The sequence below is a fragment of the Ceratotherium simum genome, chromosome 3 (genome assembly GCF_057802395.1).
Source record: "Ceratotherium simum simum isolate JZ-2026a chromosome 3, ASM5780239v1, whole genome shotgun sequence".
Classification (NCBI taxonomy): domain Eukaryota; kingdom Metazoa; phylum Chordata; class Mammalia; order Perissodactyla; family Rhinocerotidae; genus Ceratotherium; species Ceratotherium simum.
The window spans coordinates 69,051,554-69,076,099 of record NC_141902.1 but is presented as its reverse complement, the minus strand read 5'-3'; the positions used below and the strand labels follow the sequence as shown (position 1 = coordinate 69,076,099).

Here is a 24,546-nt window from a genome sequence, read left to right as displayed (position 1 = left end):
GAAGACAATGAAAGCTACGTCCTATAAGAAAGGGTAAGATGTTTTTAGATCATTTCTCTAACTTAAAAGGTACCCCATTGAGGTATCGGGGGAAAAAAACACAAAGATTTATTCTAAATGAGTTCTAGTTGGTTCATTCGACTTGATTTTCTGTTGAAAGGCAAACAAGATGTTTTCCTAACATGATTATAAGAAGAGAGTAAATACTTCTGCAAGGTAAGCAAGGTAGCAAGGTAGGGTAAGGTTTGCTTACCTGCAAAGGTAAGCAAGGTAGGGAAATGAAAGAATCTATTAGAAATTATCTATTATTTCCTAGATTGTCATCAATTCTGGGAGACACCTACTACTTCTTCTACCTCAATGTCAGGCACACTCTGGCCAAAGAGATCAGCGTGTAGTTCCTTAGATACAGTGATGTCTTTATGTTTTTGCTAATTTTAATTTTCATTTTTTTCTTCAATCACTTAATTAACATAAATTTTTCAAGATGAAATACTAATTTGGGATTTGTAAAATCACACTTGGTTGTAAACATCCAATAAATTATAGTTAATTTAAGATCCTTCATGAAAGTCCTTTTCATACTTTCCATGAATCAAATGAAAACAAACTATTACCTTCTCTCTATATAAGTGCACAGATTAACAAAGAGAGCTTGTATAATTTATATGCTTTTAAAGCCAAGGAGTCTCACAAACACAGAAATACATGGATTCAAAATTTTTTAAAAAACACTTTTTAACTTCATTCTCTACATAGGATTAAATGTACTTCATCCAACTTCCACAAAAATCACTATCAGCTTCTTTAGATAGTGTGAAAACAGGATCACAAAGAAATCAGGGTTTTAATTAAAACTAATACTTTAACATTTCTCTAGTAATAGATTAAAAAAATTAAATATTGGAACATATTTAAACTACTACCCATTTGGTTTGACCTTTAAAAATCACATACTTTTATTATTTATATTCTACGATAATGACAGAGAAAAAAAATCAAACATATAACAGCTCTTTTTGTGAAGCCTCAAGAAACACAAGAAAAATTTCCTGGTCAAATTACAATAAAAACACAAAACATTAAACCTTTCTTGCTGGGCAGCTACCTATTACGTTTAACAGGCTTAAAATAAAATATGTCAAAGATCAAGAGTAAGTTATCTGATATGTCAAGTGCATAAGGTCAAAGGTACAAATTTTATTAGGTCAGAGGTGGTATAAATAAAATCTTATATGTCAAAGAAGAAGGGTCACAGACAAGATGTATATAATATAAAGACATCACAGATGACAAGTAATAACTTTAAGTAGAACAAGTATGTTTACTATAGATACCTTCACTGATTAAAAATGAAACTTCCATGTGAGTAAATATAAAATTGTCTTTCTATACCACATAACTCATATGCTATATTGCACACTTGTTTTCAGAAAGAAGGGGCTATAACCAAAAACAGCTACATGAATTAGGTGAGAACTTAAAGAAAATTTAATTCTTTTGAATTGAAACAGTACACAAAATTAACACATCAATCAAATCTCAAACCACAACAGCTAAACATCAGACTATGCTATGATAGCTACAAAAGTTAGACAATATTGCACATTTTTCTTCCGAAGTGCATGAATGAAATATTCTTTCCTTCTCAAGTTTTCTTATTGACATAAAAACACATAAAATTTAGATTTCAGTTTACATAATAGCGGTGCTCCAGAAAATTTTTAAATAATTTTTTGTAAATTAAATAATATATTTAGTTTTTTTATTAAGAGAACTTAATTACAAACAATTTTTATAAATGGAAGAGTTTCCTAATGGGAATAATTAAATTCTAGTTAATGAAGTAATTTAGGATTTTTTTCAAACTGGGGCACACATACACGTGACTCTAGTTCTAAACAGCAAACTTAAGTAGAGAGGAGGAATAATTTATATGAATGATTCAAGTAAAAAAAAATTCCATACTATTTTTTTAAAATATCCATACAATTTGAGAAAAAGGCAAAAAATTATTTGAGGTAAACAAAATAGATGATTAGTTCCATTTTTTTTTCCCACTTTTATTAATAGTACCTAAAGCCATTCTGCATAACCTTTCGGTTCAATTCAACTCAACGGGCTTTTATTAAATACCTTACTATGAGTCAAGTATTATGTCAAACAATGGATATATAGGAATTAAACATAAGGAGACTTCCAGTTCCAGCCACAGTGAACTTAACTTATACTGGACTAATCTTCCAACTCCAAAAGTTACACAAAATATACAACACATCTATTTGATGGCACTAAATGATAGCCAATACAGCCAGGACTTGAGAGACCATGAACCCTAAAGAAAGGGAAACACATGAGGTGAGCTCCACAATCACTATGGATTTTTCCTTAAAGGTTTATGATGATTTCTGGCATGGAAGAACAGTGCAAGCTGAAAGGGGCAGTCTTACTGAACTGAGAAAACAGAATTTGGTTTAGAACTGTCAAAGTGATGGGAACTTGAGGGGCAAAAATCCTCAAAAGGAGGAAATCATAGAGAAGTGAGCCCAAATAACTGTGTGTAATTTCCCCTCAAGCACTGGCCACATCCAGAAACTCAGGAGAAAACCTACGTAGGTAAGATTTATTAAGAACTAACCATAGAATTACCCTTACTTCCTGATAGCAGCATCCAATCTAGCAAAGGTCCAAGTCCTTGAACAACCCCCCACCCCCTACAAAATCACCTAGCACAAGCCCAAATCCAGGAAGGCCTTTCTAACACCTTATTGAGAAGTCACGTAACTCCTCATAGTGTGCATTTTCTCTTCTTTTAACAAATCAAGAAACCCACTTTTATTCAACTATAGATGTGTTTCTGATGGTCTTTGCCTAGAAAGCACTGACAAAAACCTAAGAAAAAGAATGAACTATAGCTTTACATAAACATTAGGGATCAATCTCACAGACTTAAGGATGAGTGAAAGAAGCCAGACACAGAAAGTACAGAGTCTATGATACCATTTATATGAAGTTCAAGAACAGGCAAGACTAACTAACAGTACTAGTAGTCAGAGACTAGTTACCTTTTGGGGACACGACTGAGAAGGGATATGAGGGAGCCTTCTAAAGTACAAGAATTGATCTATATCTTGATATGAGTGGAACATATGTAAAAATTCATCGAGCTATATACTTGAGATTTGTGTACTCTACTAATATATGCTATACTTCAAAGAAAAAAAAGAGTTAACACACGTGCACAAACACACAGGTACTGCCCTCAAAGAACCACAGTAACCTTTCCTGGGCATCTTAAGAGATGCATGACAAACATGAATTTCTCATCTTTGGTTAGCTTTAGAAAAAACATGAATTTCTCATCTTTGGGTAGCTTTAGAAATTTGCTATTACAAATAGAAGCAACAAATTCATAGATTAGCAATGTCATCTACGTCTCAATAACAGTTGAATGAAAAATACTTATAAAAATCTAAATTCCATGTAAACAATAATTATAGGTGGATAAAGAAGGCATTTCCAAAAATTTCTAAATAGTACACTGATATAAAATTTATATGAAATTTATTTGGTTAACTTTTCCATGAAATGTACAGCATGACTAAATAATTCTTTTCTTGTACTATTAAAATATCAAAATACCACAACCTTTTTTTGCACTGCAATTTTATAAATCATAGTATTAAATTCTTATTTTTAAGTTTTTTGTTAAATTAAGATGTATATTAAAATGATGACACATTTGTATACTATATTGTAGTAGTAATTAAATGTTAAATATAGTTTTAAATACTCATGGAAATACATATGAACATGGAATTCTTCATAATAAAAGAGAACACACTAGATACTCAATATGTGTAAATGAACAAAAGTAAAGCTCACCACTTCTTCATCTGAAAGTTCACGCCCTTGGATGCTACTATTCTCTCTCACAGCTTGCTGGTGTTTTTTTCCTTTAATGTGGCTAAAAAGATACACCTCTGAAGAGATCTAAAAGCATAAAATCAAAGCAATGTAATCAACATATAATTATATCCGATTTTAAATATTACACATTCAATTTGCAAGTTGAGATCACTCTAACATTTACATATTAGGCATAAAAATATTTTCTTTTCAACACAATTCTCAGAATCCTCTAGAACATACGGTCAAAAAAGGCATCATAGCCAACCTTAACAGGATATCATTTCCTCTAAGTATCAAGTTTCAGCTTTACAAATGTTCCTTTTCTTTTTTGATCCCAAGACCCAAAATATTGACTTGGGCTATAATTAAGCAGGTATACAGCCATTTTAGCAGCACATGCTTTGGCACTTTGTGCTGCTACTCCTAAATGCTGAGACTATTTTTGTACTACTTACGTTGCATAAAAATCATGAAAGAAATCCACGGTACTCAGCAGATGCCTTAGTATAAGTTTTAAAAGACTGGGAGAATATATTTCCATAGTTTAATAAACTTTAGTAATAAATTATAACACATCATCACAATATTGATAATGACAACCTACCAGGACATTGCAGAGAGAACACTGTTTTTTTCTTTCATAAGGGGTCAGTTTGGGGGCATAATCAGTATTCGCATGTCGTCCACTGCTTAACTCAGCAGCTTTTTCTTTTCTTTGTTCAATCTGCTCCATGTGCCTTCGAATGCTTTCATCATGCTGTAGATGAAGTTAGAGTGTGAGAATATCAAAAATTATACCAAGAACTTAAAAAAACAATATTTCTATTAAATTTCTAAAATAATAGGAGAATGTCATAATTCAATGTTAACTTGAACACTGAGGACAAGAATTTACATAAAGCCCTTTAATATCTCCCACATGCACAGCAACCTTTCCTAAAGTGTGCATCATAGAACTACACCATGGGATATTAATAAATGTTTTCGTGGAAGAGGTTCTATGGTCAAATAAATTTGGAAAGTAGTAAGTTAAAGATAAACAGGCGGTTAACATAGAACTTTACAGAGCCTCTAGTATTTCACTGTGCAACATGACTCAATAAACCCAGCTTATATTAAGCAACATTTTACACACTTATCTGACCACAACAAACTTTTGAGTAAGACTTCCTAGAACACACTATGGGAAACAGCAGACAAGGCCCATCATGACACAGACCTCTACCCACATGAACTCCATTCTAGTTGTTCTACACCTCCAGGGACTTCCCAGAAAAGAAATAAACCAAAAACACTATTTCAGACTTCTGACTTCATGCTCATACTATTTCTGGAGTGTGGCTGGAATGCCATCCCACCCACCTACTCATTCTCCTACCCATTTAACTCATCTTTCTTTCAAGATTCAGCTCAGGAACTATTCTCTAAAATTATTTCCCTGACCTCTGAAACCTTTCAAGTTAGATTAAGTGCCTTCCTCTGTACTTTCATAGCACTCCATGTATATCGCTACCATATGGAAATTATCTGCTTCGTATCTGAATCTCACACTAGATTATAAGTTTCTTGAAACTTAGAATCATGGCTTACTCATTTCTGTATCCCCATGCCTACCACAAGGCTCACTAAATACTTGCTGCATTAAATTTAAATGAATGATAAAGTTCTAAGAGTATACAAAGAGTAACATATAGTCCTCCACCTTACGGAATTTACTATCTCTGTGAGGAGCCAACATGTAAATAATTGTGACATAATGTGAAATATTCATACTGGTGGAAACTGTAGTACTACTGGCAAAGATTTTCTAGAAAATATCAGTTTATTATAATCTCCCAAGCAACAATTGTACAATTCCTAAGCACTGAAATCAAGTGAAACAAATTATAATCATCTTTTAGTATACTTCTAAATAATTAAAAGTCTATGAATATCAGAGGCTAGTAGTAATGCCTTCAAGTCATTAACAAATTGCTTGGTAAAAACAAGAAATGTTAAAATTCCTTTAATTTTTTTCCCTCAATTGCTTTATGTTATTAAAATAAATTTAGGTTTCAGACCGTTGAGTTAGAAATAATTGTGTAGCCAAATCATATAAATCTCGTTACCCACAGATTAGGAATACAAATTAATTCAATTTTTCATACATTTAATTCAATAGACAAAATTTTAATCTCATGCTCCACTGAAAGCTCTAAAATTTCAAACTGAAATATATAATTATCCCTACCTTGAGCTGGATCTTTTTCTGTAGCTCTTCCATGGCTTCTTGTTGAGCAGCTGTGAGTGCTGCCAATCGTTCTTCCCTGTCTCTGTAAGAAGACAGCAAAAATTATAAACTCAACTGCTTGGAGTAACAAATCTCATGAGGATAAAAAATACCATTAGGACACACAGGCTTATATATTCTAAATGGTTATTACAGTATGTGCTGCATAATGACATTTCAGTCAACAACGGACTGCATATATGACCCTGGTCCCATAAGATTGGTACCATATAGCCTAGGTGTGTAGTAGGCTATATATACCATCTAGGTTTGTGTAAGGACACTCTATGATGTTCGCACAACAAAAAAATCACCCAACGATGCATTCTCAGAACATATCCCTGTTGTTAAGCAACATGACTGCATTTTTTTAAATTATTTTTTTCTTAATAAAATAAATTATTTTATACTGCTCATTAAATGTTTGGGGAGCAACAGAGATTATTAGTTATGAAAACAGGATTCTGGACCCAGGCATGGGATTAAATACCAGCTCTGGGACTGTCATTTAAATATGGCATGTTGAAAACCTACACTTATGTCTGTTCCCTTCCCGAAACCCACTAATACCACAAGAAAGGAACAGAAAAGGCATAAACTCACAAAGATAAAGATAATAGGAAAGGAAACAATCACAAACAAATTATGAGACATACAAAGAAGTATGACCTAGTATAGGAAAAAAGCAGTCAATTGAAACTGTCTCTGAATGAGGGCATATGTTGGATTTAGTAGACAAAGATGACAAAACAGCTATAATAAATATGTTCAAAGAATTAAAAGAAAGTATGCCAAAATAAAGAAAAATATTACAACAATGATTCAACAAATAGAGAATCTCAACAGAGAAACAAAAGCAGTTTTTAAAAACAAGTTTCCAATAAAAGGAACCAGAAGTCCTTAAAACAAATGGCTGATTCTAGGCGTGAGGCAGAAAAAGTACAAGATGAGTCTGAAGCATCTTGCAGTGCCAGAAATTAAGGAAGTGCTCAAAAAAACAAAATGATGAAGCATGTCAAAGGGACACAGGGGCCAAATGAAAGAGCTCCCAATGTCCAAAGCTGGAACAGTTTAAGCAAAACAATAAATAACATAATATTGGTGTATAACCCAAAGTATAAAATAAATGTAAATGAGTCCACACTAACTAAAAAAAAATAATTAAATAAATAAATGGGAGAGAAAATACAAATGTCCTATACAGAAAAAGAACTGCAAATAATTTATGTAGAAATTCTTCTCTCAAGGAGGTGCAGACTAACTCTCTACCTCTTCAGTGTGGGCTATGCTTAGTGGTTTGCTTCGAAGGAGGATAGCATAGGGAAATTTTAAAAGCAACTATACAATGGAGAAACCTAACAAACACTATCTTAGCCAGTTGATCAAGGTTAAAAAAAAATCAGTGATAAGTCAAATTGATAGCATGAACCTTTGACATGTTAAGAATGGTAATTCATGGGGCCGGCTCGGTGGCACAAGCGGTTAAGTGCACGCGCTCCACTGCAGCGGCTCAGGGTTCACCGGTTTGGATCCTGGGCGCGCACTGACACACCGCTTGTTGAGCCATGCTGTGGTGGCGTCCCATATAAAGTGGAGGAAGATAGGCATGGATATTAGCCCAGGGCCAATCTTCCTCAGCAAAAAGAGGAGGATTGGCAGATGTTAACTCAGGGCCAATGTTCCTCACAAAAAAAAAAAAAAGAAGAAGAAGAAGAAGAACGGTAATTCATATTCACTTCCATGGTCTGCCTCCCAAAAACCCATAACCTCAATCTAACCACGAGGAAAACATCAGACAAATCCTAACTGAGAAACATTCTACAAAATACCTGACCGCTACTCAAAACTGTCAAGGTCATCAAAACTACGGAAAGTCTGAGAAACTGTTACAACTCAGAGGAGCTTGAAGAGAAATAACAACTAAATACCTGAAGAATAATGGCCAAAAACTTCCCAAATTTGATGAAAAACATTAATGTACAGAGTAGGATGATCATGAAGAGACTCAACCTAGACAAATCATAGTCAAACTGGTGAAAGACAAAGTCAAACAGAAAACTTTGAAAGGCAGGAAGAAAAAATAACTCACCATATACAGAGGAAAAACAGTATGATTAATGGCTGATTTTTCATCAGAAACAACAAAAGTCAGAAGATTCAAAGCACTGAAAAAAACTCCAAAAATTCTATATCCAGGAAAACTATCATTCAAAATGAAGGTAAAATAAAAATATCCCCAGACAAGTAAATATCAAAATAAGTCAATGAAAGCAACACTCCCCTATAAGAAACACTGAAGGAAGTCCATCTGGCCAAAAAGAAATGATGTAAAAAGGTAGCCATAGAAAGAAATGAAGTACAGCAGAAATACTAACAATGTGGATAAATATAAAAGAATGTATAAATATATTTTCTCTTTTATTCTCTTAATTTTTTTAAAAAATGTGGGACTACATAAAGAAATAATTATAACACCACACTGCTGACCTTATGACATAAATATAATATACGTGACAATAATAACACAAGAGGAAAAGGACATAGAGTTATATGGGAACAAAGTTGCTCTATTTTACCAAAATTAAGTTAGTTTTAACCTGAAGTAGATTGTGATAAGTCAAAATGTATATGGTAATAAAGAGAGCAATCACTAAGCAAATCATTAAAATAATACAGTTTTAAAAATCAAGAGAAAAATTAAAATAATGTACTAAAAAGTATTGGTTTAACAAAAAAGAATGTAGTAAAGGAGAACAAAAAAAATCTGAGACATACAGAAAACACATCAAAATGGTAGACATAAATCCAATCATATCAGTAATTACATCAAATGAGAATGGACTAAACACTTCAATGAAAAGGTAGAAATTGGAAGACCAGACAAGAAAGGAAACCTCAACTATATATAGTCTATAAGGGACACACTTTAGATACAAAGACACAAAAGGAGCAAAGTAAAAGGACAGAAAAGACATATCATGTAAACAATAACCATGGCTATATTTAAAACAAGAAAAAACCTGACTTTAAGACATGAAATATTTTTTAAAAAGCTCTAATATTGAGGCACCAAAATAAACGAAGCAAAAATTGTCAAAACTGAAAAGAGAAATAGACAATTCAACAATTATATTTGGAGATTTCAATAATCCTCTCTCAAGAATTAATACAACTAGACAGAAAATCAGTAAGTACACAGACAACTAGACAATACTATCAACTAACTTTACTTAACTGACATTTAGAGAACACTCCATTCAACAACAGCAGAATATACATATTTTCCATGAGCATGCAGAATATCCTCTAGGATGGTCTACATCCAGGGCCATAAAATAAGTCTTAATAAATTTAAAAGGACTGAAATCATACAAAGTATATTCTTCAACCACAAAAGATTTAATTAGAAAACAAGAGAAAAACTGGGGATATATCCCCAAACAATTTGAAACTAAACAACATGCTTCTAAATAACTCACAAATCAAAAAATCATAAGAAATATTAGAAAATATCCTGAATTAAGTGAAAACGAAAACAGGACATATCAAAACTGATGGGATGAAATTAAAGAAGGGTTAAGAAAATTTATACCTATAATGCTTACATTAGAAATGTAGAAATACCTAAAATCAATAAACTAAGTTTCAACCTCATAAAAGTAGGAAAAGCAGAGCTAATCAAACTCAATGTAAGCAGAGGAAAGAAATAATAAATGTCAAAGCAGAAATCAATGAAATAGAAAACAGAAACACAATAGAGAAACTCAATAAAACCAAAAGTTGGTTCTTGGAAAGATCAACAAAATGTATAAACTTTTAGCTAGACTGATAAAAAAAAAGGAGAGAGAAGAGACACAAATTACCAAATCAGAAATGAAAGAGGGACATCACTATAGATCATACTGAAATTAAAATCCTTATAAGGAACTATGAACTACTTTATAAAAATAGACAACCTAGATGAAAAGGACAAATTCCCAGAAAGACACAAATTATGAAAGCTGACTCAGTAAGAAATAGAAAAATCTCAAGAGACCAATAACATGTTCAAAAAAAGAACAAATACAGGGGCTGTCCCAGTGGTGTAGTGGTTAAGTTTGGCATACTCTGCTTTGGTGGCCCAGGTTCACGGGTTCGGATCCCAGGTGCAGACCTACACCACTCATCAAGCTATGCTGTGGCAGTGACCCACATACAAAATAGAGGAAGATGGGCACAGATGTTAGCTCAGGGCCACTCTTCATCAAGCAAAAAAAAAAAAAGAGGGAGACTAGCAGCAGATGTTAGCTCAGGGTCAATCTTCCTCACACATACACACGAAACCCCACAAAAATTGAATTTGTAATTTAAAATCTTCCAAAAAAGAAAAATCCAAGACCAGGTGGCTTCGCTGGCAAATTCAAAAACCCAGCAAGAAATAATACCAATCCTACACAAACAGTTTCTGTAAACAGTGCAGAGAAAACAGTTCCCATCATGATATTCTATAAGGCTAGTATTGCCATGATATAAAAGCCAAAGACCTCAAAGGAAATTACACACCATTAGCTCTCATGAACATATCCTTAACAAGAATTCAACAACATATAAAAATGATTATACATCATGACCATGTGAGAATTAACCCATAAATGTAAAGTTGGCTTAATTTCAAAAAGTGAATTAGTGTTATATACTGTATAATAAAATAAAGAATAAAAACCACATGATCTCCTCAATGGATACACAAAAAAGAAGCATTTATTTAACCAAACTCAAAGTCCATTCATGTTAAAAACTCTCAAGACACTAGACATGGAAGAAAACTTCTTCAACCTCATAATAGGGATTTATGAAAAACCTACAACTAACATCATAAGTAATACTAAAAGACTCAATGCTTTCCCCTTAAGCTCAAGAACAAAATAAGGATATGCAATGTCACAACTTCTATTAACATTAAACTGCAGGATCTAGCTAGTGCAATAAGGCAAAAAAAAGAAATTAAAGGCATTCATATTAGAAAGCAAGAAGTAAAACAATCTTAATTTGCAGATGACATGAGCCTTTATGTAAAATATCCTAAAAAATAACAACAGAAAAAGAAAATACTACCAAAACCAACAAGCAAGTTGAGCAAGGTCATAAAAAACAAGGTTGTAGAATTAAATACATAAAAATTAATTGTATTTCAATATACTAGCAAGAAATACTGACAAAAATGAAATAAAGAAAATAATCCCATTCACAATGGCTTCAAAAGGTGTACTGAGGAATACATTTAAGAAAGGAAGTGCAAGACCTATATGCTAAAAACTACAAAACACTGTTGAGAGAAATTAAAGGAGGTATAAATAGAGATACACATCATATTGTTAAAGATGGCAATTATCTCCACAATGATCTATAGATTCAACGCATTTCCTATCAAAATCCCTGCAAGCTATTTTTTAGAAACTGGCAAGCCTACTCTAAAAATTATACGAGAATGCAATTTTGAAAGACAACAAAGTTGGAGAACTTACGTTACTTGATTTCAAAAGTTGTTACAGAGCTACAGTACTTAAAACAGTGTGGTGCTGGCATAAGAACAGACATATAGATATCAATAGAACAGAATAGAGTTGGGAAATAAACCCCTACATCTATGATTAATTGATCTTGAATAGGTGGCAAGGCAATTCAATGGTGAAAGGATAGTCCTTTCAACAAATGGTGCTGTGATAATGTATATCTATATGCAAACAAATAAATTTAGATCTTTGTCTCATACCATACATAAAAGTTAACTTAAAAGGAATTATAGACCTAAATGTAAGTGCCAAACTGAAACACTTCTTGAAGAAAACATAGAAAAAAATCTTTGTGATTTCTGAATTAGACAAGATTTCTTAGATATGACACCAAAAGCATTACACATAAAAAAAATTGATATACTGGATTTTATCAAAATTAAAAACTTTTGCTCTTCAAATGACACTATTAATAAAATAAAAAGATAAGCCACAGATTGCAAGTCACATACCTGAAAAGGATGTGCATGCATCTAGAATATATCAAGAACTCTTACAACTCAATAATAACAAAACGACTCACTTGAAAAATGGGCTGAAGATGTGAGTAGACATTTCATCAAAGAAGATCTATGAATAGCTAAGAAGCACATGAAAAGATATTCAATAACATCAGTCATCAGAAAAATGCAAATTAAAATCACAAGGAGATAGCACTATACACCCACTAGAAGAGCATACATTTAAAAAACTGATCCACCAAATGCTGTCAAGGGTTTGAAGCAACTGCAACTCATTCACTACTGGTGGGTATATAACATGGCATACATCTACCCTATAACCCAGTCTTTTATTTCTTAGCTATTTACCCAAGAGAAATGAAAGCATATGTCATACACAAACATTAATAACAACTTCATTTGTAATAGCCAAAAAACTGGAAGTAACCTAAATGTCCATCAAAGAAAAATGGATAATAATTTGTGGTGTATATATATCAATATCACTCGGCAATAAAAAAAATGCAAGCTATAGGTGCATATAACAATATGGAGGAATCTCAAAATAATAATGCTAAGTAAAAGAAAGTAAAGACAAGAGAGAAAGTAAATCAGTGGCTGCCTGGGGATGAGGGTGGAGGGAAGGACAGACAGATTACCAAGCAGCACAAGAAAATTTTGGGGGGTGATGGATATGTTCATTATCTTGACCGTGCTGATAGTTTCACAGGGATTACATATGTGAAGGCTCATGAAACAGTACACTGCTATAAGTGCAATCTTTTGTATGTCAATTATACCACAATAAAGTTATGAAAAAAAATCTTTTAAAGACTCAATTTCAATTTTAGGCAAGGATATAGAACACCTAGAATACTCAAAATGCTAGCAGAAATGTAAATTGGCACAACTACATTGCTTAACAATTTGGCAGTATCTACTAAAGCTGGAAATTTGCATTCCCTAGGGACAAGCAATTCCATTCTTAGGCCTAAACCCAACAACTACACCACGGTGGATAGTGATTACTGTTGAGGTGGAAGGAGGGATAGTGATTTGGAAGGTATACGGGGGGGAGGTCTTGGGGTGCTGGTAATGTTCTATATCTTGACCAGGTTGGTGGTTATAGGGGTATGGTGATAATTTACCAAGCTGTAGATTTATTCATTTCTGTATTATTCTGTTTATATTATAGTTCATTAAAATGTTTATTGATTTAAAAAATATATGGTTATCCCACTCTCCAGGTTAAAAGCCTTAAAAATTAGTTAACCAAATCCAGTGATGATTTATGTAAGTACATTCTAATACATCAAAATCAAGTTGGGTTTATCCCAGGAATACAAGCTTGAGTGAACGTTAGAAAATCAATGAGCATATTAACAGATCAAAGGAGAAATTTTAGATAATCATTTCTATATAAGTAGAAAAAGCATTTGATAAAACTCAGCTCCAATTCATGATTTCAAAAAACTTACAACCTAAGAATAAAAGGCAGCTTCTTTATCCTAATAAAGGACATCTGTAAAACTTAAATATACTACATGGTTAATTGCTGAAAGCATTCCATATAAGGTGCCCACTGAAGAAATAAAAGGAATAAAGATTAGAGAAAAAAAACCAAACTATTGTTATTGGTAGGTGATCAGGTTAGTTATGTAGAAAATGCAAAAGAACCTACAGAGTAATTATTAGAATTTTTAACAGAGTTTATCAAAGTGGCTGGAAAAAAAATCAATGGTATTTCTAAACACTACCCACACAAATGTTCAAAAAAATTTTAAAGAGATTCTATTTACAATAGCATAATATAAAAGAATAACTAAAAATAAATTTCATAAAATGTGTCAGAAAAATAATCAGAAATAACTAACAAGGGAAAACACTTGTAAACTGAAAACTATAAAACTTCATTGAAAGAAATTAAAGAAGACGCAAAAAAATGAAAAGATATTTCATGTCCATGAATTGGAAGACTTAGTATTGTTAAGATGTCAATACTACCTAAAGCTAGCTACAGATTCAATGCAATCTCTATCAAAATCTCAATGATTACTTTTGCAGAAAAAAGTAGAAGAAAACAGAATAGAAAAAAAAAAAAATCTATCCTAAAATTCACATGGAATCTCAAGGGACACCAAATAGCCAAAACAATCTTGAAAAAAAAGAACAAAGCTGGAAGATTTCTGATTCAAAACTTACTACAAAGCTACAGTAATCAAAACAGTGTGGTACTGGCACAAGAAAGCCATATATACCAATGGAATAGTATAGAGAGCCAAAAAATAAACTCTCAAATATGTGGTCAAGTGATTTTTTGACAAGGGTGCCAAGGCTACTGAAGGGGAAAAGGACCGACGGACTAGAAAAGAAAACCAAGAAATAAACCCTCAGATATACGGTAAAATGATTTTTGATAAGGGTGCCAAGAGCAGTGAATGGGGAAAGGACAGTCTTTTCAACAAATGGTATAGGGAAAACCGAATATTCACATGCAAAAGAATGAAGTTGGGGGGCCGGCCCCATGGCGTAGCGGTTAAGTGCACACACTCTGCTGCTGGCCGCCCGGGTTCGAGTCCCGGGCGCGCACCAAGGCACCGCTTGTTAGGCCATGCTGTGGCAGCATCCCACACAAAGGGGAGGAAGATGGGCATGGATGTTAGCTCAGGGCCAGTCTTCCCCAGCAAAATAGAGGAGGATTGGCATGGATGTCAGCTCAGGGCTGATCTTCCTCACAAAAAAAAAAAAAAAAAGAATGAAGTTGGACAGTTACCTTATACCATATAGAAAAATTAACTCAAAATGGATCCAAGACCTAAAAATAAGAGCTAAAACTAAAACTCTTGGGAGGAAACATAAGGAGAAAGCTTCACATTGGATTTGGCAATGATTTCTTGGATATGACACCAAAAGTATAGACAACAAATGAAAAAATAGATGAACTGGAATACAACAAAATTAAAAAATTTTGTGCACTATCAACAGAGTGAAAACGCAATCCACAGAATGAGAGAAAATATTTGCAAATCAAATATCTGATAAGCATCAATATCCAAAACACGCAAAGGAAGCGTTCCTACAACTCAACAAGAAAACAACCCAATTAAAAAATGGACAAAGGATTTGAATAGATATTTCTCCAAAGAAGATATACAAATGGCCAATAAGCACAAGAAAAGATGCTCAACATCATTAAGAAAACGCAAATCAAAACCACAAATAAGATGCCACCTCATACCCATTACAATGGCTATTATAAAAAAAAAAAGAAAAAAGCAAGCACTGGTGAGGATATAGAGAAGCTAGAACCCTTGTGCACTGCTGGTTGGAATGTAAAATGGAGTAGCTGCTATGGAAAAAAGTAATGGTGCTCCTCAAAAAATTAAAAATAAATTTACCACATGATCCAGCAATTCTACTTCTGGCTATCTACATACCCCAAAGAATCAAAACCAGGAACTTGAGCAGATATTTGTACACCCATGTTTATAACAGCATTATTCACAATAGCCAAAAGGTGGAAGCAATCCAACTGTCCATCGACAGATGAATGGATAAACAAAATACAGTATATACATAGAATGGAATATTATTATTCAGTCCTAAAAAAGGAAGAAAATCCTGACACATGCTACCACATGGATGAACTTTAAAGACATTATGCTAAGTGAATAAGCCAGTCACAAAAGACAAATAGTGTATGATTCCACTCATATGAGGTATCTAGAGCAGTCAAATTTGTAGACAGACAGTAGAATGATGGTTGCCACCGGCTGGGGGGAGTGGGGAATGTGGAGTTTTTGCTTAATGGATACAGAGTTTCATTTCTGCAAGATGAAAAGAGTTCTGGATATGGACGGAAAGAGTTCTGGATATGGACGGTGTTGATGGTAGCACAACGTGAATGTACTTAACGCCAATGACCTGTAAACTTAAAAATAGTTAAAATGGTAAATTTAATGTTATGTATATTTTACCACAATAAAAACGATGTACAAAAGCTGTCTATAGAAAAAAGTTATAAATCTTATATAAAGACTTTTTTTTAAAGATTTAAATACACTGAAAAAACATTTAGTGGTATGTTCATAAATTGGAGGACTCAATTTCAAAAATAGCAGTCTCCCCACATCAATTTATAGATTCAATGCAATGTGAATCAAAATTTGACAATTCTTTTTTAATACAGAATTGAGCAAGTTGATTCTAAAACTAACATAGAAATGCGAAAGGGCCAAGATAGTTCAATTAAAAATAAAGTGAGGGGAGGCCAGCCCCATGGCGTAGTGGTTAAGTTCACCCAGTCTGCTTCGGCGGCCTGAGGTTCACAGGTTCAGATCCTGGGTGAGGACATATGCACCGCTCATCAAGCCATGCTGTGGCGGCATCCCACATACAAAATAGAGGAAGATGGGCACAGATTTTAGCTCAGGGCCAATCTTCCTCACCAAAAAGAAGAAGATTGGCAGCAGATGTTAGCTTAGGGCCAAGCTCCCTCACCAAAAAAATAAATAAATAAAAAATAAAGTGAAGGATGGTAACAGACACCAATAATTACTGTAAAGCTTTGATAATCAAGGCAGAGGATAGAAAAAGTGACCACTAGACCACAAGATAGAGCCCAGAAATAGACGCATGCATCCATGGAAAGTGATTTATGTTAGAAAGCTTTGTAGATCAGTAGGAAAAAAACCTGATTTTTCAATAAAGTGTGTTAGAACAATAGGGTATCCACATAGAAAAAAGATAAACTGGATTCCACCTCAAACCATACAATAAAATCAATTCCAGGTAGATAAAGACATACTTACTATTAAAGAAAAACTACATTTTTAAGAATATCTTATGACTGGATAGAAAAGAATTTCATAAACAAGATCAAGAAGCATAAATCACAAAGTTTGCTCAGTTTTACTACACTGCAATGGAGAATTATGTTAATCAAAAGACATCACAGAGTGAAAAAGCAAGCCCCAACCTACAAAAACATTTGCAATATATGTATCTGACAAAGAATTAGTATCTAGTAAAGATAATTCCTAAACATCAAGAATAAAAGATCCCAATAGGGAAATAGACAAGAAACTTGAATAGGTACTTTACATGAAAAAAAACCTGAGTAGCTGATAAGTATGTGAAAAGTTGCTCAGCTTTATTATTCATCTTGGACAAGTAGAAAAGCAAATTAAAACCACAAAGAGCTATCTTTTCACATCCACCAAATTTGCCCCAATTAATAGGTTGGAAAATATCACATGTCAACAAGGCATACACCAACCAAAAGGAACTTAGGATTGGTCAATTAAGTGCTTTTTCCCAGGTCTCTGAATCTTAAACAAATAATTTTAAAATGTCAGGATGGCTGATAGTCATTCATCATAATCAGAATGGCAATGTGCTGACCAGACTGTTGCCATTAAAAGACCACTGCTGTGGCTCTTGTGACCCAACCTTTGATGATTAACCATTTCCAAACCTGGTCCTCTAATCTCCTAACACTTACACTTCCAATATTTTTCTAAAAGTTTCCTTTGCTTAAGCTAGCCAGAATCAATTTCTATTCCTTGTAACCAAAAAAATCTTAAAGGATCAAGTTTCCCATCCAACAGAAATGTTCAAAAGGTTTCCATTCTGAGTATAATGTCATAATTCCTGGAAATCAAAATTCAGTACATTTCTGTACTTGTGACTATTTTTAAAAAATCTATATGACAGCAAATGGCTTTAGGAGTTGATTTGAATATTCACTCACTGCAAAATGTTCATGAGGATCAAAATCAAGACAGCAAATGAGGTACCTAGCTCTTTCCCGGGCTGCATCCTCACGGGCCTTTTCCTTTTCTTGCCTCTGTTGTTCAATTCGGGCTTCTTGTTCTTTCCTCTTCATTAACAATTCTTCAACACGGGCCTGTCGTTCTGCCTCAAGAGCTCTCTTGCGTTCCTAATGTCAAACGTTTTAAAAGATGTCAGGATTATGTGTAAAATGAAAATGATTAAAGGTGACATAGTTTTGACATAAACTTAGATATTCAAGTAGACCCCTGGCTTGCCACTAGGTATGCTTCTCAGAATTTAATCAAAAATTAAATATCAATGGGGGCTGGCCCGGTGGCGCAGCAGTTAAGTGCACGCGCTCTGCTGCAGCGGCCCGGGGTTCGCAGGTTCGGATCCCGGGTGTGCATCGCTTAGTAAGCACTGCTTACTAAGCCATGCTGTGGCTTAGTCCCATATAAAGTAGAGGAGGATGGGCACAGATGTTAGCCCAGGGCCAGTCTTCCTCAAGAAAAAAGGGGAGGATGGGCATCGGATGTTAGCTCAGGGCTAGTCCTCCTACCAAAAAAAAAAAAAAAAATTTAAATATCAATAATATCTGGTTTTCATGTCATTTACCAGTGTTACACATAATTATAAGAATAAACGCTATTTTAACCAGATACTATGTTATTCATATTCTGTGAGAACATAATATATATTTTATGGTTAATCACTTCTAAAGCCTTGTGTTTAAATATTGTTTTAGAAATAGCAGAACATGATGAAGAAAGCATAGTTAACAGATTTTATTTCTGAACTAAGCTTTCATAAAGGAACTAAGTGAAGAAAAGCTTTGTGGCAAGGAGAAAGAGGTATTATAACACAGCATGGTGGGTAAGAGAGTGGGCACTGGGTCAGATTCCCTGATTTTGTTTCCTGACCCCATTATTTACTGGCTAGGTGACTCGGGTCTAGTTACATTATATCTGTGTGTCTTAGTTTTCTGGAAGACAACGACTGTACTTATTTCTTAGGATATTGTGAAGAAGAGATGAGATAATACATGAAAAGTACTTACCATAGGGCCTAGCATATAGCAAATTCTCAATAATTACTTATCATCATCATCATTAAGGCAGAAGATACTTCACAAAATAGGGTTAAACTTCAATGTGAAATACTGTGTCCTGTGTATATTTTTGCCTAATAGGAGTACTCTGCTAATCTTCACTATATTACTAGCTGTATTAATACATTTCTTTCAATTTGTCCCCATTCCCCAGATAGCTCACACAATCTCTCCCTGGCCCCTCGAGGCTCTTTATGATTAACAGAATACAAGGATCTAGGCTCCGGTAACTACCACTTACATAGCCTTGGGCAAGTCATTTCACCTTAAAAGGGCCCCAGTTTGTTGTGAGATCTAAATTACTAATATAGGTAAGTACTCAGCAAAGTCTTCAGCACACGGTAAATGTTCAGTAAATGACAGCAGGAAAAAAAATAATAAAGTAGTTTCTGTTTAGAGAACACTGCAGAGAGATGTGACTATTTCTTTTTCTTTTTTTTCCCCGCTGGCAAAGATTCGCCCTGAGCTAACATCTGTTGCCAATCTTCCTCTTTTTTTTTTTCCTCCCCAAAGCCCCAGTGCATGGTTTTATATCCTAGTTGTAAGTCCTTCTGGTTCTTCTATGTGAGCCACCGCCACAGCATGGCTACTGACAGATGAGTGGTGTGGTTCCGCAACCAGGAACTGAACCCATGCTGCTGAAGTGGTGAGAGAGCTGAACTTTAACTACTAGGCCATCAGGGCTGGCTCGAGATGTGAATATTTCTAATAGTTAACTCAGCTCACAATGGTAACTTCATATCTACAACAAGCCCTATCTACCCTAGGAGAAGAAAATATATATATTTTTTTGTGAGGAAGATCAGCCCTGAGCTAACATCCATGCTAATCCTCCTCTTTTTGCTGAGGAAGATCGGCCCTGAGCTAACATCTATTGCCAATCCTCCTCCTTTTTTTTCCCTCCTTTTCTCCCCACAGCCCCAGCAGATAGTTGTATGTCATAGTCGCACATCCCTCTAGTTGCTGTATGTGCGACGCCGCCTCAGTATGACTGGACAAGCGGTGCGTCAGTGCGTGCCTGGGATCCGAACCTGCGCTGCCAGTAGCGGAGCTCGCGCACTTAACCGCGCTAAGCCACGGGGCCGGCCCGCAAGAGAAAATATTTTTAAAGTAGTAAGCCAAAGGGATCCTATTCTTCTTTTTATTTGGGGGAGGAGAGAAGGGACTGAGAAATGGAGGGAATGCACTGATTTCAGGTGGGCATTTCTGGCAGATGCAGACTGTTGGAGACCTGCCATTAGATTTTAAATTTATTCTTTAGTGTCTGGCATACTATTCATGAACTGGTTATAGCTATTTCTCATTACTAAGTAAGCATAATAGGTAGAAACTTGTTCAGCTGCATAGGATCTCAAAAACTCTTCAAAAACAAATCTGGCACACAAAATTTTCTCCAATGAAGAAAATATAAACCAAAAAGTTTTCCCTTAAAGTCAAATTTATTTGAAGTTTAAAAAAAATCTGTATTATATCTGAAAACACAAGTTTCACAATGAAATGCAAAAGGCTTAGGCATTAAATATAAAGAATTAAACCGGAACTTTTCATTTCATATTTTTATAAAACCAAAAGCTGAGAAATATACTTTAAAAAATTCTAAATTGGTCTTATAATGAAATATAGTAATATAATATAAAATAATTACTTCATGTGTATGTGCAATGTAGCCAAGTTGTATGCATAAATATAATGTCAATTTGCTGATTGTTTTCATGGATATAAGACATAATCCAACATTGTACTAACAGAAATAACTGGACTTCAAAAAATATCCAGTCTTTTAATTTCTGTTTTTAATAAGTGGGAAAGAGAATAGGTAACTATATAGTTAATGAGTAAAATTAGTAAAGTTAGCTGGTATTTTCCTTTCTAAAATTTAAGTTTCCTAAACATAGGCAACTTTGTATTTCACAAAAGCATCTTGCACGGGGTGGGAATTCCATAAATATCTGTTAAATAAATGAAGCATGACTTTATAAAATAATATGCATCATAAATCCATACATTTACAAATAAAGAATACAAACCCACAACAAATGAATTAGAAATCTAACTCTTAAGCTTCCTGAAACCTCTCAGACCCCACGTACTTTGCTTCACAGTCAGGATGTGATTTATGGCAACCTAAGAAAGGATTTTACAAACTCTGCTTTACGCCTATAATTAAAATGTTTAGGGCAAGAAGACAAGACAAAATATGTAAAGAAATTGAGCTTAAAACTAACCAATCAATAATTTACATAACAAAAATGGCAAGTTGAGAATACATGATGGCAGCACTAACTTAGTATTTCACTTAAAAGAAACAAGGATCACAGTTGCCTTTAACACTTGATGAGAATGTTTCAACAGTAAAAGTAAAGCAGATGAAGGGCCTTTGAATTCTATATTAAGTTAGGATCTTAGTATTATTGTATTTACAGAATGCTTGGCATTACTGCCTTGCACATCTAGTTATAACTACACATTTTTTGAAAAAATTTAATTATATGTATGTTTTATAATACCAGTGGATTTTTCTAACAATATCAGTATATCTTAATTAAACTTATGTAGATAAGTTTGAATTTTTCATTGAAAATTAAATTGTAGGAAATTTCTACATTTTTAAAAAGAAAAATAACTCTGAGTGGTCAAAACAGTTTTTAAAGTGTTTGTTAGTACAGAAAATTCCTTACCACTTTCAGAAAAGAACTGCTTTCCTGTAAGCTTTAATAAATGTTCCAAATTACGAAACAAGAGTCATCATTTTTAAACAGAAGATAACTATTATATTTCAATTCTGCAAATGAATGCAGAAAAAACCAAAGATGTCTATTTAAAAATACAGACTATTACTCATATAGTTCCCCCCAAAACCCAGCTAAGAAGTCATCTCTTCCAGAGAAGTTTCCCTGACATTCCACTCCCACCAGCAGAGCTGATTATTCCCTCCTCTGTGATACCTCTGTCTTATACAGACTTCTATTACACTCTTTCACACCATGCTGTATTATTTACCATAAAGGCAAGGATCGTGTCTTATTTATCTCTGAATTATTAATGCCTAATAGTTGCTAAAAACTAACACAAAATTTACAAAATATAATTATTTTTATAAAATGGTCCCACTATAGAGAAAGACACAGCAATAAAATGCTGAAGGGAAGCTTCAAATTAAAAATTCAAATATCCCCTTTTATTTAGTCATTTAAGTGTATTAGTTAATAGAGAATTAACTTAAAATGACTAAAATGAAAATTTTTGCTGCTCCTTGGAGAGGAAAAGCTAAAGATTCTCTAATAGAAGCATTCTGTATTTTTAAACATAAGTTAGCTTGGCACTCAGATTAAAATAAAAGACTGAACTCAAGTTACATACAGATGAGGGACGAATATGGGATCATAATGCTTAACGCCCACAAACAGCAAAAAGTAATCAATAAACTTTAAAAATGTATTGATATTTTAGTTTCCTAAAACTACCAATGACACGAAAAAGATGAAATATCAGCAACATCTCTAATTTTTACCATCAAGTTCTTCATGATCTGCTGTTTAACTCTACATGCAGTACTCTCTCCTATCTCCCTCTGCCATAGAATGCCTACTTCTCATCATTTGCATCTGTCTCATTTTTCAAAACTTAGTTGAGGTATCACGTACTCCAGAAAGCTTTTCCTGACTTTCTCATGTCCTGGTCACTCCCAATTTGAGTAAGGTGGTCTCCTTTGCGCTTCCAAGAATCCCTTTACTGTTGCACTTATCCTAATGGATTAAGATTTGTTTACATATGTCTCCCCACTGAGAACAAGGATATATCTTTTTCATGTCCTTGCGCCTAGCACAGCATATGGCTTAGAGTAGTAACTCAATAAATGATCACTGAACGAATAAACAAATAAGTATTAGTCATAACAGATAAAGTATGTCTGCATTTATATTTAAATATTGCAAAATTTGTTTTCTGCATCAAAAATGTTAGGGCCTAAAAGAGTCTTATGGGCAAGGCTTTCTACTGAGGAAAACCTAAAATAGTTTATAAACATGGGTACAGTTTATGTGTTAACTTTTCCCATCCTGAAAATGGTAGCTAATTTAGGGTTACCTACAGAGGTTAATAGCTGAGCAATTAAAGTATCTGATGACATCACCCAATAAATGACAAGTCCTCCTTGTCATAACAATAAAGAGTGCCCAGTTCTTTAAGGCTATACTGGTTCAGAACAATCCTTTTTTAGCAGAGGAAAGGAGCATATTCTTACCCAACCCAATTAGAAAAGAGCAATTTAGTCCTTCACTTGGTTGAAACTAGAGCTTCTGACTCTGACTGCAGTCTACTGATGAAAGCACTGATTACCTTAGCTGAAGGAGCACACACTATCTTTTGGCAACCACACTTCATGTTTCTAAACACTGCTATACTAAACCATGCACCCTTGGGAACAGAGACAAGGTCTTACTCCTTTTTGGATTCTCAGCATCTAGCTCTGAGCCTAGGATATGGCAGGTGCTAAATAAATGCTTGCCAAATAAAATTCTACCTGAACAGCTTCATCACGTGCTTGCTTTTCTTCCTGTCTTCGCTGACGCTCTTCCTGTAACTCATTAAGCCTCTGCTCATATTCCTTCAATTTCGATAAAACATCATGGCGTTTATTCTGGGCTTCAAGGGTATTTATGAAGGCAATTTCATTTACCTTCAATAAAAACAAAGAGAGTGAATTTCAAATCAAGTTAATTCTAGGGCACATCACAAAAATAAGAAACTTAACAGTTTTTACATTATAATGTAAACCAATAGAAGGCAAAGAACAAAAACTGAATGACTTACAGGTCTTTTCTTTCAATAATTCACCTCAAAAATGGATAATAATCCAGTGCAAAAAACAAATCCACAAGCCTTAGTAGAACTGATTTAGTGTAAATAAATGTCTGCCATTGAAAATATTTTTAAGTCAAGAATGAAATTAAGATTCTTATAGAGACCATCTTATAAAGTTCTCTATCTCTTAACATGACTGTAATTTGCAACTATAGAAATTACATTAAGATTTAAATAGGTATATACATGTTATTGTAATGAGTTTGAGAGGAAAAAAACAACAAATCATTTTTCTTCAACATATACTGAATGAGTGACAATTAGGTACAAAGCACTGAACTATACACTGCATCCTCAATTTCACATTTTTGATTCTTAATAGCCAAGTTTTGATACAGAGTACAGTTTTTATGAGTAACGTGTAGCTAATGATAAAGCTGGAAACACTCAGTTGGAGTCGAATTACTCATTCTTGAAAGTCAGAGGAAGGGCATGCTACAGCAAAAATAGTAGAGTGAAACAGGGAAGTTAATACTGGGGCTGATGCTCTTTGAAAGAAGCATAGACTCCAGAAATCCAGGCTGGATAAAATAAAACCTACCACTAGATATGTTATAATTCTCAAACAAGAAAGTCTGAATACAGTTCAAAGATTTCCCTATCTCACTTTAATATTTTAATAAGTAG

At 33.9% G+C, this 24,546-nt stretch overlaps 1 protein-coding gene across 7 annotated transcripts in view; it reads right to left on the bottom strand.

Annotated features, from left to right (window-relative positions):
• The window catches only part of SCAPER (S-phase cyclin A associated protein in the ER), a 439,244-nt gene that overhangs the window by 278,951 nt on the left and 135,747 nt on the right, over positions 1–24,546 (bottom strand). For all 7 annotated transcript variants that reach the window (XM_014780959.2, XM_087428755.1, XM_087428754.1 and 4 more), the window contains 5 exons: positions 23,579–23,734; positions 17,972–18,114; positions 6,143–6,224; positions 4,517–4,669; positions 3,886–3,993 (listed from right to left, as the gene is read on the bottom strand). In XM_014780959.2, coding sequence (XP_014636445.1) covers positions 3,886–3,993; positions 4,517–4,669; positions 6,143–6,224; positions 17,972–18,114; positions 23,579–23,734 — 642 coding nt within the window. The remainder of the gene's footprint in view (positions 1–3,885; positions 3,994–4,516; positions 4,670–6,142; positions 6,225–17,971; positions 18,115–23,578; positions 23,735–24,546) is intronic.